This window comes from Oncorhynchus tshawytscha, linkage group LG11 (assembly GCF_018296145.1).
Source record: "Oncorhynchus tshawytscha isolate Ot180627B linkage group LG11, Otsh_v2.0, whole genome shotgun sequence".
NCBI classification, from domain to species: Eukaryota; Metazoa; Chordata; class Actinopteri; order Salmoniformes; family Salmonidae; genus Oncorhynchus; species Oncorhynchus tshawytscha.
The window spans coordinates 31,742,291-31,761,208 of NC_056439.1; the positions used below are offsets into that span (position 1 = coordinate 31,742,291).

Genomic DNA, 18,918 nt, shown 5'->3' on the forward strand with positions numbered 1-18,918 from the left:
TCTGTCCTCCGCTCGTTACCTGTATTAATGGCACCTGTTTGAACTTGTTATCAGTATAAAAGACACCTGTCCACAACCTCAAACAGTCACACTCCAAACTCCACTATGGCCAAGACCAAAGAGCTGTCAAAGGACACCAGAAACAAAATTGTAGACCTGCACCAGGCTGGGAAGCTGAATCTGAATAGGTAAGCAGCTTGGTTTGAAGAAATCAACTGTGGGAGCAATTATTAGGAAATGGAAGACATACAAGACCACTGATAATCTCCCTTGATCTGGGGCTCCACGCAAGATCTCACCCCGTGGGGTCAAAATGATCACAAGAACGGTGAGCAAAAATCCCAGAACCACACCGGGGGACCTAGTGAATGACCTGCAGAGAGCTGGGACCAAAGTAACAAAGCCTACCATCAGTAACACACTACACCGCCAGGGACTCAAATCCTGCAGTGCCAGACGTGTCCCCCTGCTTAAGCCAGTACATGTCTGGGCCCGTCTGAAGTTTGCTAGAGATCATTTGGATGATCCAGAAGAAGATTGGGAGAATGCCATGTGGTCAGATGAAACCAAAATATAACTTTTTGGTAAAAACTCAACTTGTCGTGTTTGGAAGACAAAGAATGCTGAGTTGCATCCAAAGAACACCATACCTACTGTGAAGCATGGGGGTGGAAACATCATGCTTTGGGGCTGTTTTTCTGCAAAGGGAAGGGACCAGGATCAGTGATCCGTGTAAAGGAAAGAATGAATGGGGCCATGTATCGTGAGATTTTGAGTGAAAACCTCCTTCCATCAGCAAAGGCATTGAAGATGAAACGTGGCTGGGTCTTTCAGCATGACAATGATCCCAAACACACCGCCCGGGCAACGAAGGAGTGGCTTCGTAAGAAGCATTTCAAGGTCCTGGAGTGGCCTAGCCAGTCTCCAGATCTCAACCCCATAGAAAATCTTTGGAGGGAGTTGAAAGTCCGTGTTGCCCAGCAACAGCCCCAAAACATCACTGCTCTAGAGGAGATCTGCATGGAGGAATGGGCCAAAATACCAGCAACCGTGTGTGAAAACCTTGTGAAGACTTACAGAAAACGTTTGACCTCTGTCATTGCCAACAAAGTGTATAAAACAAAGTATTGAGATAAACTTTTGTTATTGACCAAATACTTATTTTCCACCATAATTTGCAAATAAATTCATTAAAAATCCTACAATGTGATTTTCTGGATTTTTTTTTTCATTTTGTCTGTCATAGATGAAGTGTACCTATGATGAAAATTACAGGCCTCTCATCTTTTTAAGTGGGAGAACTTGCACAATTGGTGGCTGACTAAATACTTTTTTGCCCCACTGTATATGGCCAATGTACTACGGCTAAGGGCTGTGTCCAAGCACTCCATGAGGAGTCACGGTTAGGAACAAATCAAATCTAAATTTATTTGTCACATACACATGGTTAGCAGATGTTAATGCGAGTGTAGCGAAATGCTTGTGCTTCTAGTTCTGACAATGCAGTAATAACCAACGAGTAATCTAACTTAACAATTCCACAACAACTACCTTATACACACAAGTGTAAAGGGATGAAGAATATGTACGTAAAAATATGAATGAGTGATGGTACAGAACAGCATAGGCAAGATGCAGTAGATGGTATTGAGTACAGTATATACATATGAGATGAGTAATGTAGGATCTGTAAACATTATATGAAGTGTCATTGTTTAAAGTGGCTAGTGATACATTTTTTACATACATTTTCCATTATTAAAGTGGCTGGAGTTGAGTCAGTATGTTGGCAGCAGCCACTCAATGTTAGTGGTGGCTGTTTAACAGTCTGATGGCCTTGAGATAGAAGCTGTTTTTCAGTCTCTCGGTCCCAGCTTTGATGCACCTGTACTGATCTCGCCTTCTGGATGATAGCGGGGTGAACAGGCAATGGCTCGGTGGTTGTTGTCCTTGATGATCTTTATGGCCTTTCTGTGACATCAGGTGGTGTAGGTGTCCTGGAGGGCAGGTAGTTTGCCCCCGGTGATGCGTTTTTGCAGACCTCACTACCCTCTGGAGAGCCTTACGGTTGTGGGTGGAGCAGGTGCCGTACCAGGCGGTGATACAGCCCGACAGGGTGCTCTCGATTGTGCATCTGTAAAAGTTTGTGAGTGCTTTTGGTGACAAGCCAAATTTCTTCAGCCTCCTGAGGTTGAAGAGGCGCTGCTACGCCTTATTCCCCATGCCCCCAGGCCCGTCAGGAAGTCCAGTACCCAGTTGCACAGGGCGGGGTCGAGACCCAGGGCCTCGAGTTTGGAGGGTACTATGGTGTTAAATGCTGAGCTGTAGTCGATGAACAGCATTCTAGTGGGTCTAGGGTGTCAGGTAGGCTGGACGTGATATGGTCCTTGACTACTCTCTCAAGTCTCTCAAAGCACTTCATGATGACGGAAGTGAGTGCTACGGGGCGGTAGTCATTTAGCTCAGTTACCTTAGCTTTCTTGGGAACAGGAACAATGGTGGCCCTCTTGAAGCATGTGGGGACAGCAGACTGGGATAAGGATTGATTGAATATGTACGTAAACACACCAGCCAGCTGGTCTGAGCATGCTCTGAGGACGCGGCTGGGGATGCCGTCTGGGCCTATAGCCCTGCAAGGCATAACACGTTTAAACGTTTTACTCATGTCGGCTGCAGTGAAGGAGAGTCCGCAGGTTTTGTTAGCGGGACGTGTCAGTGGCACTGTATTGTACTGAAAGCGAGCAAAGAAGTTATTTAGTCTGTCTGGGAGCAAGACATCCTGGTCTGCAACGGGGCTGGTTTTCTTTTTGTAATCCGTGATTGACTGTAGACCCCGCCACATACCTTGTGTCTGAGCCATTGAATTGCAACTCTACTTAGCCGTGGTATATTGGAAATATACCACACCCCCTCGGGCCTTATTACTTAAATATATCACCTATAAAATAAAATAGGTTCAACCAACTGTAGCGTGGGACTGAGGGAGTAATACAAGCACACACATGTTTCTCTTTCACCCTGTACACTGATGATGTTCTGGGTCAATTTGACCCAATACACTAAATACAGTAAGTACATAAATACATGATTTTAACCTTCAAACATGAATTTTCAGTAGTTGAGGATGTCCTCTTTACTATGCTGTATTTGCTATGTTTATATACCAAACTATTCAAAATGTAGAGCCAAATGTTTAATACTTATACCAAAGTCATAAATCAAATGTCATTTTAAGCTCATTTTTAGCCAAACTTCAGATCACTATCCTTACAAGTTAATTAACCCTACCTAGAGGACTAGATAAGAGGTAATTGTGAAAAAATGAAGTTAAATAGTATTTCAGTGTTAAACTCACTACTGGGTCAAATTGACCTTCAACATAAGGGGTCTCGTAAAAGAAAATCAAATATGCTGGATACTTTTCTAGGTGAACACAGTCTTCAGAGTGGAACAGGAATAGATAGAACTGGTATTTAACATTGGATTTTGAGAGTAATTTGAGCTACTAGGCATCTATCTGCATTCTGCATTGAGCCAGTGAATGTAGCAGAACCAGTCAGGTCATCATAACATATGTGACGTTCATGGTACAGTGCAAAGTCTGTGGTATCAGTATGGAAACGTGTCTATTAACACAAACATATGGTTTGAACTTTGTTCTACAGTCCTGTAATCATGTCATTAGAACAGGTGTTTTCTTCTCCCCCTCCTGAAAGTATGTGAGGTCAGTTGTTGCAGTGATTCTTTTTACTAACAGACATGTTATATTTATGTAAATGTTCCTCACCATCTCCTTTATGGCATCCAAGGCCTCCAAGTCTCCTATCTTAGAAGCGGCACAAGCTAAGGTGGGTGTCAGAGCATCCCGGACAGCTTCTAGCTCCTGGAAATATCAGCAGAAAAAACATCAGCTGTCATGTCAATACAAAGACTGACAATCAGTGGAGGAATGCTGTATGTAATGTGTTGTAAGTGACACCTATAAAAATACACTATCAAGTTGAATTGAACACATTGCAACGCCCAGCGATAGTTTTTTCTCTCAAAAAAAAAACGTATCTGTCCGATCAGATAAGCCAGAGCCCGATGAAAACATGTTAGGTGGAAAGTAACCCTGCAGACTCAGTGGTGGTGACAGTGTGTGTGTGATGTGGCTGGCTGTGCGGTGGCCTCACCTCCTTACAGCTGATGCTCAGGGACTTGGCGATGACCTGGATGAAGCGACTGTCACTCAGAGTGAGCTTGGCCCCCTGCAGGTCAGTGATCATCTCTCCCCGCAGGTTCTGACTCAGCATCTGCACAGGTACAACAGAGACAACAAAGGACAGATAACACACAAACACAGTCAACACAGACAAGCATGATCAAGGATTACACCATTGTGTCACTGACCTTAATCCGCATGTGAATCATCTCTGCCATCTATTGCCGTTACCTTCTTGTTAAAATAGGACTAACACAGATGTCACTCTAAAGTTCAGCCTAATGTTGCTATTCGCTTCAAAAGATTTTCTATAAGGGGCCTACAAATTGTAGTGAGGTAATGAGTGTGTTTTGACTGGGACTCCTACCTTTCTTTTGGCCTCTATGCTGAGGTCCGTCCTGGCCAGCACGTAGGACAGCTTGCACAGGGCAGCCTCAGGAGTCATGTCACAGCCTGCCACCAGTCCTGCGTCACTCAAGGCCTGAGGGGATCAGGAAGACATGTTAACAAACATCCATCCACATCATGTGCACTCTCCCACTCCCACTAAACACAGGGTTCTGGTGTACCTTTCCAGTGGCGTACGATGTGGTGACAGAACCCCTCAGACACTGGGTGCAGTTGACCATGATCACGCCCCTCTCTGTGGCATTTCGGAACTCCTCAAGCAGGTCAGCACAGTTATCAGGGGCGTTTCCACTACCATACGTCTCCAGGACAATGCCCTCCATGGGCGCCTGCAGGAAGGACTTCACCTGCGCGCGGGCGCACACACACACACACGGGCACACACACACACACACACACACACACACACACACACACACACACACACACACACACACACACACACACACACACACACACACACACACACACACACACACACACACACACACACACACAGAGAGAGAGATACAGCCAGCAAGATGAGCGGCCATCTCAGTCTGGCTTGTGGACAAAGGAGTGTACGGAGCTAGTGTCGGGATTAACAACCTGCCCAGACCTACCCTACCCTCCCCCCTCCTCCAGACCATTATATCTCAGGGTGATTCACTGGATCCGGGAGATCTCTTCAAAATACCAGCTCTGGCATCTGGAGAGGAAATGGCTCAAATGGCCAGGCACGGGGAACCATTAACTTCAAGGTTAATGATTGACAGCATCATTTCACTTGGCAGCGAACCTTAGACCTAACTTGTGGAGGGAGGGAAACATAGCAAGTTATCTTCCATTGGATTTTGGATCAAGCGGCTAGCTAGCCAAAAATGTAAACAGAATCCCAAATAAACCCCATGCTGGCAGAGATCGTGGAAGGCGGAGGAGAGTCTGATGCATAATAAAAGAAGCAAATAAAAACATATAAATAAAAAAAACAATGAGACAGTAAACATTGAGACAGATTGAGACAGTAAAACCATCCTCCCCTCAATCTGTAGCTATGGAGGCGTATCTAAGTGTTTAAGTGTCTGTGCCAAGCCCCTCGTCTTTAGCGGGTAATTGGACATGCCCCATAACCCGGTCTCCTTTTTCACTGGACTAAACGCCGCTCCCGGCTGTATGCAGACCACTTGGAACGCCCACACGATGCTGGCTCGTCAGAAAACACAGTAGGACCTCCATGAGAGGATTCACCACAACAGAGCTACAATGAAGAGTTTTAGATAAATATGGCCCCAAATGGCTGTTCTGATTTAGTCTTTCTATAATAGGGTATTACTTTCACTATTGCAGTATATCAGAAGTAGGAAGACAGTTGTGATTTAATGATGTGGTTGAGTAGGCAACAGAAACAGGGCAGAGCCACTATCCACCCCTTCTCACCCCCACCCTGGGAAGCCTCTTACGGTCATCGCAGTGATGCCTGGGAAGAGTCTCAGCAGACCCACGTTACGGTTCATCTGAGTGCTCACTCTGAACTGCGAGGTTGTGTTCACTCGCCACACCGTGTCCCAGTTAACTGCAGGGGAAATGGAAAAAGTTGAGTGAAAAGATCCACCCTACGCCATAGAAAAGATTTGACTTGATATACACTACTATTCAAAAGTTTGGGGTCACGTAGAAATGTCCTAGTTTTTGAAAGAAAAGCATTTTTTGTCCATTAAAATAACATCTGATTGATTCGAAATACAGTGTAGACATTGTTAATGTTGTAAATAACTATTGTAGCTGGAAACAGCTGATTTTTTGAAGGCCACTGTTAACGTTGAGACTGGCGTTTTGCGGGTACTATTTAATGAAGCTGCCAGTTGAGGGCTTGTGAAGCATCTGTTTCTCGAACTAGACACTCCAATGTACTTGTGCTCTTGCTCAGTTGTGCACCAGGGCCTCCCACTCCTCTATCTATTTTGGTTAAATCCAGTTTCCGCTGTTCTGTGAAGGGAGTAGTACACAGCGTTGTACGAGATCTTCAGATTCTTGGCAATTTGTTGCATGTAATAGCCTTCATTTCTCAGAACAAGAATAGACTGACGAGGGGGCCTCCCGGGTGGCGCAGTGATTCTGGGTTCGAGCCTAGGCTCTATCGCAGCCGGCCGCGACCGGGAGGCCCATGGGGCGGCGCACATGGTTGCTGATAATGGGCCTCTGTACACCTATGTAGATATTCCATTAAAAATCAGCCATTTCCAGCTAAAATAGTCATTTACAACATTAACAATGTCTACACATTGCATTTCTGATCAATTTGATGTTGTTTTAAATGGACAAAAATGTGCTTCTCTTTCAAAAACAAGGACATTTCTAAGTGACCCCAAACTTTTGAATGGTAGTATAGATAAACACATAACAGGACAGACCAAATATTACACCACTTGATTACTTTTAATATCCACTTCAGCAATGGCCAGAGGAGCCAAGTTAGGAGAATTGAAGGCATTGAAACTCCCAGAATCCACCTTGGTTACACGGTTCCCCCGGTACAGCTTGTGGTGGAAATACAAACAAACCTAGAGATGTAGATGGAGAAGGAATGAAACCTCCTAAGACATCATTATTAAGCATATACACTGAACCAAAATATAAAACGCAACATGTAAGATGCTAGTGAGTATTTCTCCTTTTACAAGTTATTCCATCCCCTTGACATGTGTGGCATATCAAGAAGCTGAATAAACAGCATGATCATTACACAGGTGCACCTTGTGCTGGGGAAACAAGGCAATTAAAACGTGCGGCTTTGTTAACACACAATGCCGCAGATGTCTCAAGTTGAGGGAGTGTGCAATTGGCATGCTGACTGCAATAATGTCCTACACAGCTGTGGCCAGATAATTGAATGTTCATTTCTGTACCATAAGGTGCTTCCAATGTCATTTTAGAGAATTTGGCAGTATGTCCAACTGGCCTCTTAAACCGCAGACCACATGTATGGCGTTGTGTGGGCGAGCGGTTTGCTGATGTCAACGTTATGAACAGAGTCCCCCATTGTAAAGGTGGGGTTATGGTATGGGCAGCTACGGACAACAGATACAATAGCATTTTATCAAAGTCAATTTCTATGCACAGAGATACCTTGACAAGAACCTGAGGCCCATTGTCCTGTCATTCAGCTTCTCTTCCCCTCTAACCCTGGTCTGGGAGTGCTGCAGACACTTCATGTTTTTGATTTGACCTGCGGCACTCCAGGAACAGGGTTGTCTACCCCTGTACTACTGTTATAGTTTATACACTGAGTGTACACAACAAATCAAATCAAATTTTATTTGTCACATACACATGGTTAGCAGATGTTAATGCGAGTGTAGCGAAATGCTTGTGCTTCTAGTTCCGACAATGCAGTAATAACCAACAAGTAATCTAACTAACAATTCCAAAACTACTGTCTTATACACGGTGTAAGGGGATAAAGAATATGTACATAAGGATATATGAATGAGTGATGGTACAGAGCAGCATAGGCAAGATACAGTAGCTGATATCGAGTACAGTATATACATATGAGATGAGTATGTAAACAAAGTGGCATAGTTAAAGTGGCTAGTGATACATGTATTACATAAGGATGCAGTCGATGATATAGAATACAGTATATACGTATGCATATGAGATGAATAATGTAGGGTATGTAAACATTATATAAGGTAGCATTGTTTAAAGTGGCTAGTGATATATTTACATCATTTCCCATCAATTCCCATTATTAAAGTGGCTGGAGTTGAGTCAGTGGTTCCACAGGGATGCTGGCCCATGTTGACGCCAATACTTCCGTCAGTTATGTCATGTTGGCTGGATGTCCTTTAGGTGGTGGACCATTCTTGATACACATTTTAAACTGTTGAGCTTGAAAAATACATCAGCGTAGCAGTTCTTCACACAAAACGGTGCGGCTAGCACCTACTACCATACCTCGTTCAAAGGCACTTAAATATTTTGTTTTGCCCATTCACCCTCTGAATGGCACACATCCATACACAATCCATGTCTCAAGGCTTAAAAATTATTCTTTAACCTGTGTCATGACGTGACTATCATTAATGTGATGACTGTTATTTATCAAATCAACTAACTATGTTTAATTGTTACATGATTAAATGAATCATGTAAGAATTAACTCATTAGGAATTTGGGACACCACGGAGGAAGTTATTTAACGAGTTACCATCTCCCGAATTAAACTCCAAAGATATATAAATATAGGTTATATCGATAACAGTCACTTACTAATCATTATCTCATATCAGTCTCATTCTGAACGTCGCAGACCTCTTGAATCCGCAAGAACCCCAGCCTTTTCTTATTATTCAGTTCTACACAACTAAATAATAACACAGAATACACACTTACATGAGACAAAAGTCCCTAGTGGACTGACAAGATATGACGGCTTGTTACACATATGGAGAGGGAGGGGTAGATAAAGAGTCAAACTTATTGTACATTTGGAAACTACCCTCAAAAGTAATAATAATAATACTTTGCTCACAAACCACCGCTCGTTTGGGTAAGGAATGCAATGTATTTACGTGTAGATGTCTCTGTCCTTCGTCTCTCTGAAACCAATTGATCCTTCTATGGGAAGTGGCTCGATGGGTGTAAGGCTCTGGTTGTCCTCCAGTGGTCACAATGTCCTTAGTTATTCTGGCATGGAGTGGATGTTTTATCAGATGCACCAATGAGTGTCGAGATGGTATCTTCTCCTTCCTTTCTCGGTAGATAGTCAAATTCTAGATCCCTTTATATGAACAGCTGCAGAATGTCAAATGTTCTGGTCAACTCTATCTTCTCCACCTCATGTTGAGGGTTTCTAAGCATTTCAACGTGTGGCCACAGCTTCATGTCTGCTGGTCTGGTAGTTGAGGTTATCTTCTCACCTTGTGTTGAGTCTTAGAGTTTCAACCATTCGTAACATTCAGCACACGCTGTCCGTCTGCTGGTCTGGCATGTTAATTCTTAGCGAGTCCTTTTAAGCACTCTGGTCGGAAAGGCGGTTCCATCACACTGACACTCTTCTGACCTCATTAGGGGCGTGGCTTAGTTAATGTGCCAGGGACATGAAAAACCATTATCTCATTAGGAAACCAAAATCACATAGTTTCCTCGTTCTTCATATTATATTAGCATCATATTGGATGGAAACTTTACGGCTAGAATGCGTTTCCTTCCTAAGTTACAGTATTTTCGTTATACAGTTTTTAATGACATCAAAATGAAATGCAATATGACAGGATCCCCACGGACCATTCTTAACATTCCTATGTTATAAATATTGTTCCCGTATTCACTTTTTGAACCAAAAAAATGTGGGTGGCAAAATGCCTCTGTAACAAAGACATTCCAATCTTTGTTACAGGAACAACACAGCTGCCTGCATATACGTCATCAGATACCAGATATACAGATACATCATCAGAGCGCACAACAGAACATTGTACTGTCTACACTCGGTTTGTTGTTTATCTTAAAATTGTTTCATTAAATCGGTTTTAATCAGAACTAAAGTTTAGTTGCTAAGGACTCCACGACGTGGTTAGCCTTTATGGATGGGACTGCAAGTTTGTGTTCCATTTTTTTGTGTGGATTCCTCGAGTGCTAGTTGGCTGTACTACAGACCCCTGTCGACGTCGTGGGAAAGACTCATTGTTATCTTTTCGCAAAACAACTGGTTGCAGCTAAGGAGATCCTGAGGGAAATCAACGAGAACCAACAGCTTTACGCTATGGAAGAACAACATGCTCCATCATGGAAAGATCCGACAACCTCACAAAATAACTTTAACCCGAGAAAAAAAAAGGAAAAACAGATTCATCTACAGACACGGACGATTTTCTGGCTGGAATCCATGCAACACTGGAAAAGTTGTGTGAGGAGGTAACAGGGTTGAGGGGGAGTTTGAAATCATCATGCTCCAAGGAGAAAACAAGGCACTCACAGCCAAGGTAAAAATCCACAATTCCAACATGGATTGTCTACTCAGGGAAAACAGGGTGATGGAGTCGCTACTAGACATACAAAGTCGTAGCATGCGTGAAAATCTATATTTTTCTGGGATTCCTGAGGACGCATCCAATAATCCAGAGGGCGCGATCATCGCAAAATTTGAACACTACTAACAAAAGGAGCTGATCAAAAGTAGGGGAAGGGAGCTTAAAGGGACCAAATTCGGTCTTAATGACCAATTTTCAAGAGAGATAAACGAACGCTGTAAGAGACTGAATCCGGTACAAAAGCAACAAAGGGAGAAGGGTAAGCGTGCCTTTCTCATTGTGGACAAACTCTTTATAAATGGACAGCTATTCCGAGACAGTTTCATAACACTATGGCTGTACTAAATTCTACAGGGACTTCAGGTTACGAAAAAAATAAAGTATGGGAACTGTAAAAATATCTGAACATTATGAAGTGGATATGACCACACACATACTCAAATGTCATGCTCGCTCACACATACACACACAGACCTGATCTCGCTCTCTCCTCTCTCTTTTCTCTTCTCTCCTCTCCCCCGATTGTTGAGAACTGTTTTATAATTTCATGTGTTTGTTGTTTGTCTATCTTTTTTATGTATTTGTCTACAAGTTTATATATGTTTACAACAAGCAAGGGGGAAGATATCAGAATAGGGGCATTGGGGAATAATAACATACTGTATGGAATACACTTGTACTGTAGTGAAGCCGTCTCTAGAGTAACACAAGGTCTCTTTCATGATCATGTGAAACGTCAATTGCTATGGAAATGCTGGAATGTGTTTTTCAATGATGTTAAAGGTAATTATGATGCAGCTATGATGGTGATACGATATGGATTACAATTATCATCATGAATATTAAGGTTATACACATGACATGTTACACACAGCCACTCAACCACGCAAATTGGCAGAGTTATTATTTTTTTGGCCATCACATATTATAGTCTTACTCTTACACAAACATTGTACACACTCTCACTATATCACATTCAAAATCATACACATCAACCTACTCAGATTTACTACACACATAATATCTTGCCTAAATGTTCTAACATCTGTGGCATTGGCTCACAGGCAAGGGAATAAAACAAATATTGCTAGAACCTACTTCTTAAATATCAGACATTTGAAAGCTCTTGTTTTGACTGTCATAATACCTGTGATGGCAGTAACTTTACAAGCACTAATTATGGTCAATTTAGACTGAGATTATTATCTAGTTATGGTAAGGGGTGAAATAAGGATAGCCAGTTATAATTGTAAGGGTTTAGCAGATCTAAAAAAAGAAGTTCAGTCTTTACATGGCTAAAAGAAAAGGAATATAACACATACTGTTTACAGGAAACTCACTCTACATCCTTAGATGAAGTTGCGTGGAAAAAGGAATGGGGTGGTGAAAAAAAATTCTGTCATGAACAAAGGAACTCAAAAGGTGTGATGATATTAACTAACAAAAATTTCAATCTGAATGTGCAAATAATCAGGAATGATTCGCAAGGAAGGTGGATTTTGAATATGAAAGTGGACAAAAAAGAGAATTGGCTCATTAATCTCTATGGTCCAAATCAAGATGATCCATACTTCTTCGAAAACATTTATACCAATTTATTGAACTTACAGGCAACAAATGATCAAATCATTATGGTACAGTAGGAGACTATAACACACTGTTAAGTACCTCAATGGACCGTAAAGGTAATCACTCCACAAACTATCAATCACCGTGCCCTTAAGGAAATCACCAATATTATGGACACATTAGAAATAGTGGATATTTGGAGACTAAAAAACCCCGACCTAGTGAGATATACATGGAGACTTAATCAAGCTAAGTCGTCTTGACTACTTTCTTGTCTCTTTCTCTCTTGCGTCAAAGGTTAAAAAAGTTTCAATAGGAGACAGAACGCGATCGGATCATCATCTATTTGGCATTCACATAACTCTTATAGATTTTCCACATGGACAGGGATATTGGAAATGTAAACAAAGTTTACTGGAAGACAACCTATTTTGAACAAAATAATTTATAACTGAATTTTTCGAGTTTAATATAGGTTCAGCAAATCCCCTTATTGTTAGGGATACCTTAAAAATGTACCTTCAAAGATCAGTCAATTCAATATTCATCAATAAAAAAGCAGTTTCTGCCTAAAGAGACAAGACTAACAAGGGAAATCCATGAACTAATAGTACAGGTAGATAGCAATAAAAACGATACTACAGAGATACAAAATAAGTTAGAGGAAAAACAAAAAGAACTTGAACTTATTCAAGAACGATCTAGTGTAATATACAAACTTCACCCTGAATTTCCAATACAGGAACGCTAACAAAAATAATTTGCAGAAACTCGTTACTGAAGACAGAGTCATCTATGATTCTCCTAATTATATTTTAAAAGAGGAAGCTAATTCTTTTAGGCAGATGTTCTCTTTTCTGTCTCATCCTCTCCCACTGAATGAAGATTACGGTAAAGGAATTCTTTCCAAATAACATAAAAAATTGAAAATTAACAGAAAGATCCGTGCGAAGGCCAAATTACAGAGGAAGAACTTTGAGGCTATTAAATCCTTTCAGTCTGGAAAAACCCCAGGGCTTGATGGCATACTGGTAGAGGTATATCAAGCCTTTTTTGATATACTAAAAGCTCCATTGTTAGATTGTTTTAACTACTCCTATAGAAATGGTAGTCTGTCAGGTACTCAGCAGGAAGGTCTGATTTCTCTATTATTAAAACAAGACCCAGATGGCAAATATAAAGACCTAGTCTAAAACACTTGAGGCCCCTTACACATCAATGTTGTGATGCAAAAATACTAGCGAAATGCATAGCACACAGATATTGCACCAGGTATTGTTCATCCTGATCAGACACACAATGAATTTCAATAGAAAAGTTGTAAAAATATCCTGCAACCATGGAGAGGTAAATACCTGTCTATTTATGGAAAAATTGACCTGATTAACTCCTTAGTCATATCTCAGTTTGCTCAATTACTTATGGCGCTGTCTACTCCTGATGATTTATTTTTTTCAAATCATATGAGCAAAAAATATTTTGCTTTATCTGGGAAGCTAAACCAGACAATATAAAACGTGCCAATCTATATAATGAATATGAATTGGATGGGTTGAGATTAAATATAAAAGCACTAAACCTCTCTCTAAAAGCTTCACTCATTCAAAAGTTTTACTTGAACCCTAAATGGTTCAAGTAGATTACTAAGAAAAGCTCATCCATTGATTAAAAATGGCCTTTTTCCCTTTGTGCAGATTGCCATGTCTCATTTTCGATGAATTGAAAATGATACTTTTTTTCAAAGTCTCTCTCTTCTTCAAACAAGCATTGCAGAGCTGGCTACAATTTCAATTTCATCCCCTGAAAAGACAGAACAAATATTACAACAAAAATGATGGCTGAACTCAAATTTGCTGGTTGATAAAATACCTGTATTTATGGGAAAGATGTTTGAAAATTGTATTTTGTTCTTAAATTAAATTGTAAATTGGAATGGTAGAGTTATGTCCTTCATGGAGTTATCAGAATTGTACAGGTCTGCTCAATCCAAGAGTAGAACCAATTGATTACAGCATTACCCCAAAAAGGGAGGAGGCAGGTGGCAGCGGGAGGAGGCAGGGAACTGGTCTGTCTGCCCAATATAAAGGATCAAAACTGGAGGAGGAATAAAAATAGCATAAATAGGAAGGTATACCAGCTTCATTTGAGGACCAGGATGTTGACAACTGTGCCATACAGATTGCAAAATAGTTAGGAAGAGATTTTTGATGTACCGATTCCATGGAACAGGGTGTATGAGTTGATATATAAAACAATGCAAGAGTCAAGATTTCATGCTTTTCAGCTAAAATGATTATAGAACTCTTGTCACCAACAAAATGTTCAATATTTGGGGCATATAATCTATGAAGTTCTGCAGATTTTGTTGTGAGGATACAGAATCAATAAACCATTTATTTTGGTATTGCCCTCAGGTAGCCCGTTTCTGGTCTCAGGTTAAGGAATGGCTGAAAATGCATAGCATTGATCTAAAATTGACCCTAGAAATAGTACTATTAGGAGATCTGGAGAGACCGGATCAGTCTATTACAAGTAAAAGTATTAATCTTCAACACGCAATCTGTGGATTCTATTCGATTAGAAAGATTGAAATTGTACGTTAAACATCACGGCATAGTTGAAAGATATATGTTGCGAAGAAACCCGAAGTGTGTGGCCAGCAGAGAGAGATGGGATGGGCTGAGGGAAGGGACGTGGAATTGGAGACAAGTAGGAGTGGAGTTTCTGTGCAGGAGATAGAATGATGGTCAAAGATAAAAGTTTTAAAAAATCGAAATAAAACATAATAAAAAAGTATGTTTGAATAACACTAAGGGGCAGTGTTTTTACAACTAATGCCAGTTTGCCTGAGGCTGATGCCATGCAGGTGTTTCTACACATGCATATACACACACTCTCAAATAAACGCATACAAGAGCACACATATGCATGTAATAGTGCCAGATATGCACACAGACATATACAGATGGCATTGCTGTTGTGATTTAAGTTGTCCTTGGTTTTAAATGTTGGTTTTTGCATTGTTTTTTGCTGTTTTCTTCTGTATGTTTCTTTTTTCTCTTTAGTTTATTCAATTGGTTGTTGGTGCATTGAGGGGTTCTTCGGGGTGGGGAATGGAATTAATTGTATTTTTTTCCTTTTTTCTTGGGAGGGGTCTCGAATGGTTGCGAAACAGCTATTGGGGAACTGTGGGGCGGGATCTTGGAGGGTTCGGGTTCACGTTTTTTGGCCTGGTGGGAGATGTGTCAACGTGCCCTTGAGCAGGGCATTGACCCTGGATGCTTCTGTGTGTCGCTCTGAATGGGAGTCTGTTGGATGACTGATATGATGTAAAGTTGAAGTCAGAAGTTTACATACAGTTAGGTTGGAGTCATTAAAACCTGTTTTTCAACCACTCCACAAATTTCTTGATAACAAACTATAATTTTGGCAAATCAGTTAGGACATCTACTTTGCATGACACTAGTCATTTTTCCAACAATTGTTTACAGACAGATTATATCACTGTATCCCAATTCCAGTGCGTCAGAAGTTTACATACACTAAGTTGACTGTGCCTTTAAACAGCTTGGAAAATTCCAGAAAATGATGTCATGGCTTTAGAAGCTTCTGATAGGCGAAGTGACATCATTTGAATCAATTGGAGGTGTACCTGTGGATGTATTTCAAGGCCTACCTTCAAACTCAGTGCCTCTTTGCTTGACATCATGAGAAAATCAAAAGAAATCAGCCAAGACTTCAGAAAAAAAATTGTGGACCTCCACAAGTCTGGTTCATCCTTGGGAGCAATTTCCAAATGCCTGAAGGTACCACGTTCATCTGTACAAACAATATTACACAAGTATAAACACAATGGTACCACGCAGCCGTCATACCGCTCAGGAAGGAGACACGTTCTGTCTCCTAGAGATTCTAGAACGTATTTTGGTGCGAAAAGTGCAAATCAATCCCAGGACAACAGCAAAGGACCTTGTGAAGATGCTGGAGGAAACAGGTACAAAATAATCTATATCCACAGTAAAACGAGTCATATATCAACATAACCTGAAAGGCCACTCAGCAAGGAAGAAGCCACTTCTCCAAAACCACCATAAAAAAGCCAGACTACGGTTTGCAACTGCACATGGGGACAAAGATTGTACTTTTTGGAGAAATGTCCTCTGGTCTGATGAAACAAAAATAGAACTGTTTGGCCATAATGACCATCTTCATGTTTGGAGGAAAAAGGGGGAGGCTTGCAAGCTTAAGAACACCATCCCAACCATGAACCACGGGTGTGGCAGCATCATGTTGTGGGGGTGCATTGCTGCAGGAGGGACTGGTGCACTTCACAAAATAGATGGCTTCATGAGAAAGGAAAATATGTGAATATATTGAAGCAACATCTCATCAGTTAAAGCATGGTCGCAAATGGGTCTTCCAATGGGTCTGTCAAATGGACAATGACCCCAAGCATACTTCCAAAGTTGTGGCAAAATGGCTTAAGGACAACAAAGTCAAGGTATTGGAGTGGCCATCACAAAGCCCTGACCTCAACCCTATTTGTGGGCAGAACTGAAAAAGCGTATGCGAGTAAGGAGGCCTACAAATCTGACTCAGATACACCAGCTATGTCAGGAGGAATGAGACAAAATTCACCCAACTTATTGTGGGAATCTTGTGGAAGGCTACCCAAAGTGTTTGACCCAAGTTAAACAATTTAAAGGCAATGCTACCAAATAATAATTGACTGTATGTAAAATCTGACCCACTGGGAAAGTGATGAAAGAAAGAAAAGCTGAAATAAATCATTCTCTCTACTATTATTCTGACATTTCACATTCTTAAAATATATTGGTGATCCAAACTGACCTAAAACAGGGAATTTTTACTAGGGTTAAATGTCAGGAATTGTGAAAAACTGAGTTTAAATATATATGGCTAAGGTGTATGTAAACATCTGACTTCAACTGTAGTTGTTGAGCGGCTTCACTGCAAGTATGTTGTATGTTTCAGATATTCAATTAAAACATATATTTTTTAAAAACATTCAAATCTTGCATCTATAGAGCCAGTGGGAGAGTTCTATCCCTCTTAATTTACAACAGGGTGTGAAGGTGTGGTTAATTGTCTGCCAACAAAGTTAATCCTCACACCTTTATCAATCAGGGAAGACTGCCATAGCAGGCTAAAAAGCTAGACACATGTCAACAGCTTGGACAATAGTATGAACACACGTTCAATTTAGAGAGAAATGTGATATAGTTGTTCATCTAAAACTGTGCAACTAGGAATATTTGGCCAAGATGATTCAACAACATTGTGCAGGTGACATGCAGTCAGGTGTGTGTGAGTGCTGCTCCAAGAAATGTCCCTCCCTCCTCTACTCACCTCAGGAATGACAAACTGACCAGCGATCAGCAGTGCCCCCAACAGGTTGTCTCTTCCATCGTTCCTCATCTCATAGATCGGCACCTGCAAGAGGATATTCAACAACATTTCACGCTTCTGTTATCTAATCTTTATGAAGCAGTTTAGCTGTATGGATGGCAGGTGTACCTGGGAGCCGGTGAGGATGACAGGTTTCCCCAAATGCTCACACATGAAGGACAGAGCGGATGCTGTGTAGGCCATGGTGTCCGTGCCGTGGAGAATGACAAAACCGTCATACTTCTCATAGTGTTTCTGGAACCAAGAGACAAAGAGAACAGGATCAGACTTGAACCCAAGGTTCTAGGGTCAACATGTGTAGCCTACATCTTGCCACAGGCTACTTGAAATAAGTACTGTATTTAATACAAAAGCTGTACAGTCCATTTACATAAAAGGAAAGGGACAACTGACTTTTACTTCAGTGGATGACTTGAGATTGTTGTTTTATTGCATTATAATGCCTCTGCTTATGTAAATGGTAAAAGTCAGGGTTATGGTTAATGTTAGGGTGAAGTGCAAGATAAATGACCACACCAAGTACCTCAATGTCCTTCCCAATTGTAGCCCAGTCATCTGTGGTCATATTGCAAGAGTCCAGCAAGGGGCTGTACTCTAAAACAGTGTACACTATCCTCTTATTTTGTTTGCACAGCCTGGGAAAAGACAAGTTGAGTCATAATCATCCTATAATAACCAAATCTACAGAAAACACCCAAAGAAGCTCTGTGCATCAACAGAGCAGACAGTTTACATAGACACACAAACAATCCAGGTTAAGCAAATGTGGCTATTAGACACCCCTCTTTTTGACTTGGTTATTCTGTTTACTTTACAAACTCATTAAGACATGGAGCCGGTTCTGTTTACATGAGGAAAAGGCAGAAGATAAAGAAAGGAAAAGAGTGAAACAAGCCTAGCCTACGTCATGAAGCGAGACAGTCTATTTGGTTGGGCCTTCTGTTTCAGCAGCAGGGTGCACAAACCAGTTCCTAAGCGCTGGGTGTGAATTATGGACATTATGAGGGAGGGGGCGACTCCATGGGAAGTCTACGATGCTGTATGAGGAGTTACTAATTTGCGGGTGTTCTGAGTGGTAAGGGGTGCCTTTTGGGAGTATGGAGGGGGGGTTGAAAAGGTGTGTGTTCGAGAGCGAGACCCCATGTTCTAATTAGACAGGGGCAGCTCATCCTGGTCTCCCATGTGTAGCCGATGTGAAATGGCTAGCTAGTTAGCGGTGGTGCGCGCTAGGAGCGTTTCAATCGGTGACATCACTTGCTCTGAGACCTTGAAGTAGAGGTTCCCCTTGCT

The 18,918-nt window shown here is 41.4% G+C and overlaps 1 protein-coding gene across 4 annotated transcripts in view; it reads right to left on the reverse strand.

Annotated features, from left to right (window-relative positions):
- Window positions 1–18,918, reverse strand: part of LOC112261746 (60 kDa lysophospholipase-like) — a 52,215-nt gene that overhangs the window by 12,271 nt on the left and 21,026 nt on the right. For all 4 annotated transcript variants that reach the window (XM_042330020.1, XM_042330018.1, XM_042330017.1 and 1 more), the window contains 9 exons: window positions 18,152–18,263; window positions 17,737–17,862; window positions 17,569–17,652; window positions 7,026–7,152; window positions 6,052–6,164; window positions 4,774–4,959; window positions 4,572–4,685; window positions 4,176–4,295; window positions 3,788–3,883 (listed from right to left, as the gene is read on the reverse strand). In XM_042330020.1, the coding sequence (XP_042185954.1) occupies window positions 3,788–3,883; window positions 4,176–4,295; window positions 4,572–4,685; window positions 4,774–4,959; window positions 6,052–6,164; window positions 7,026–7,152; window positions 17,569–17,652; window positions 17,737–17,862; window positions 18,152–18,263 (1,078 nt within the window). The remainder of the gene's footprint in view (window positions 1–3,787; window positions 3,884–4,175; window positions 4,296–4,571; window positions 4,686–4,773; window positions 4,960–6,051; window positions 6,165–7,025; window positions 7,153–17,568; window positions 17,653–17,736; window positions 17,863–18,151; window positions 18,264–18,918) is intronic.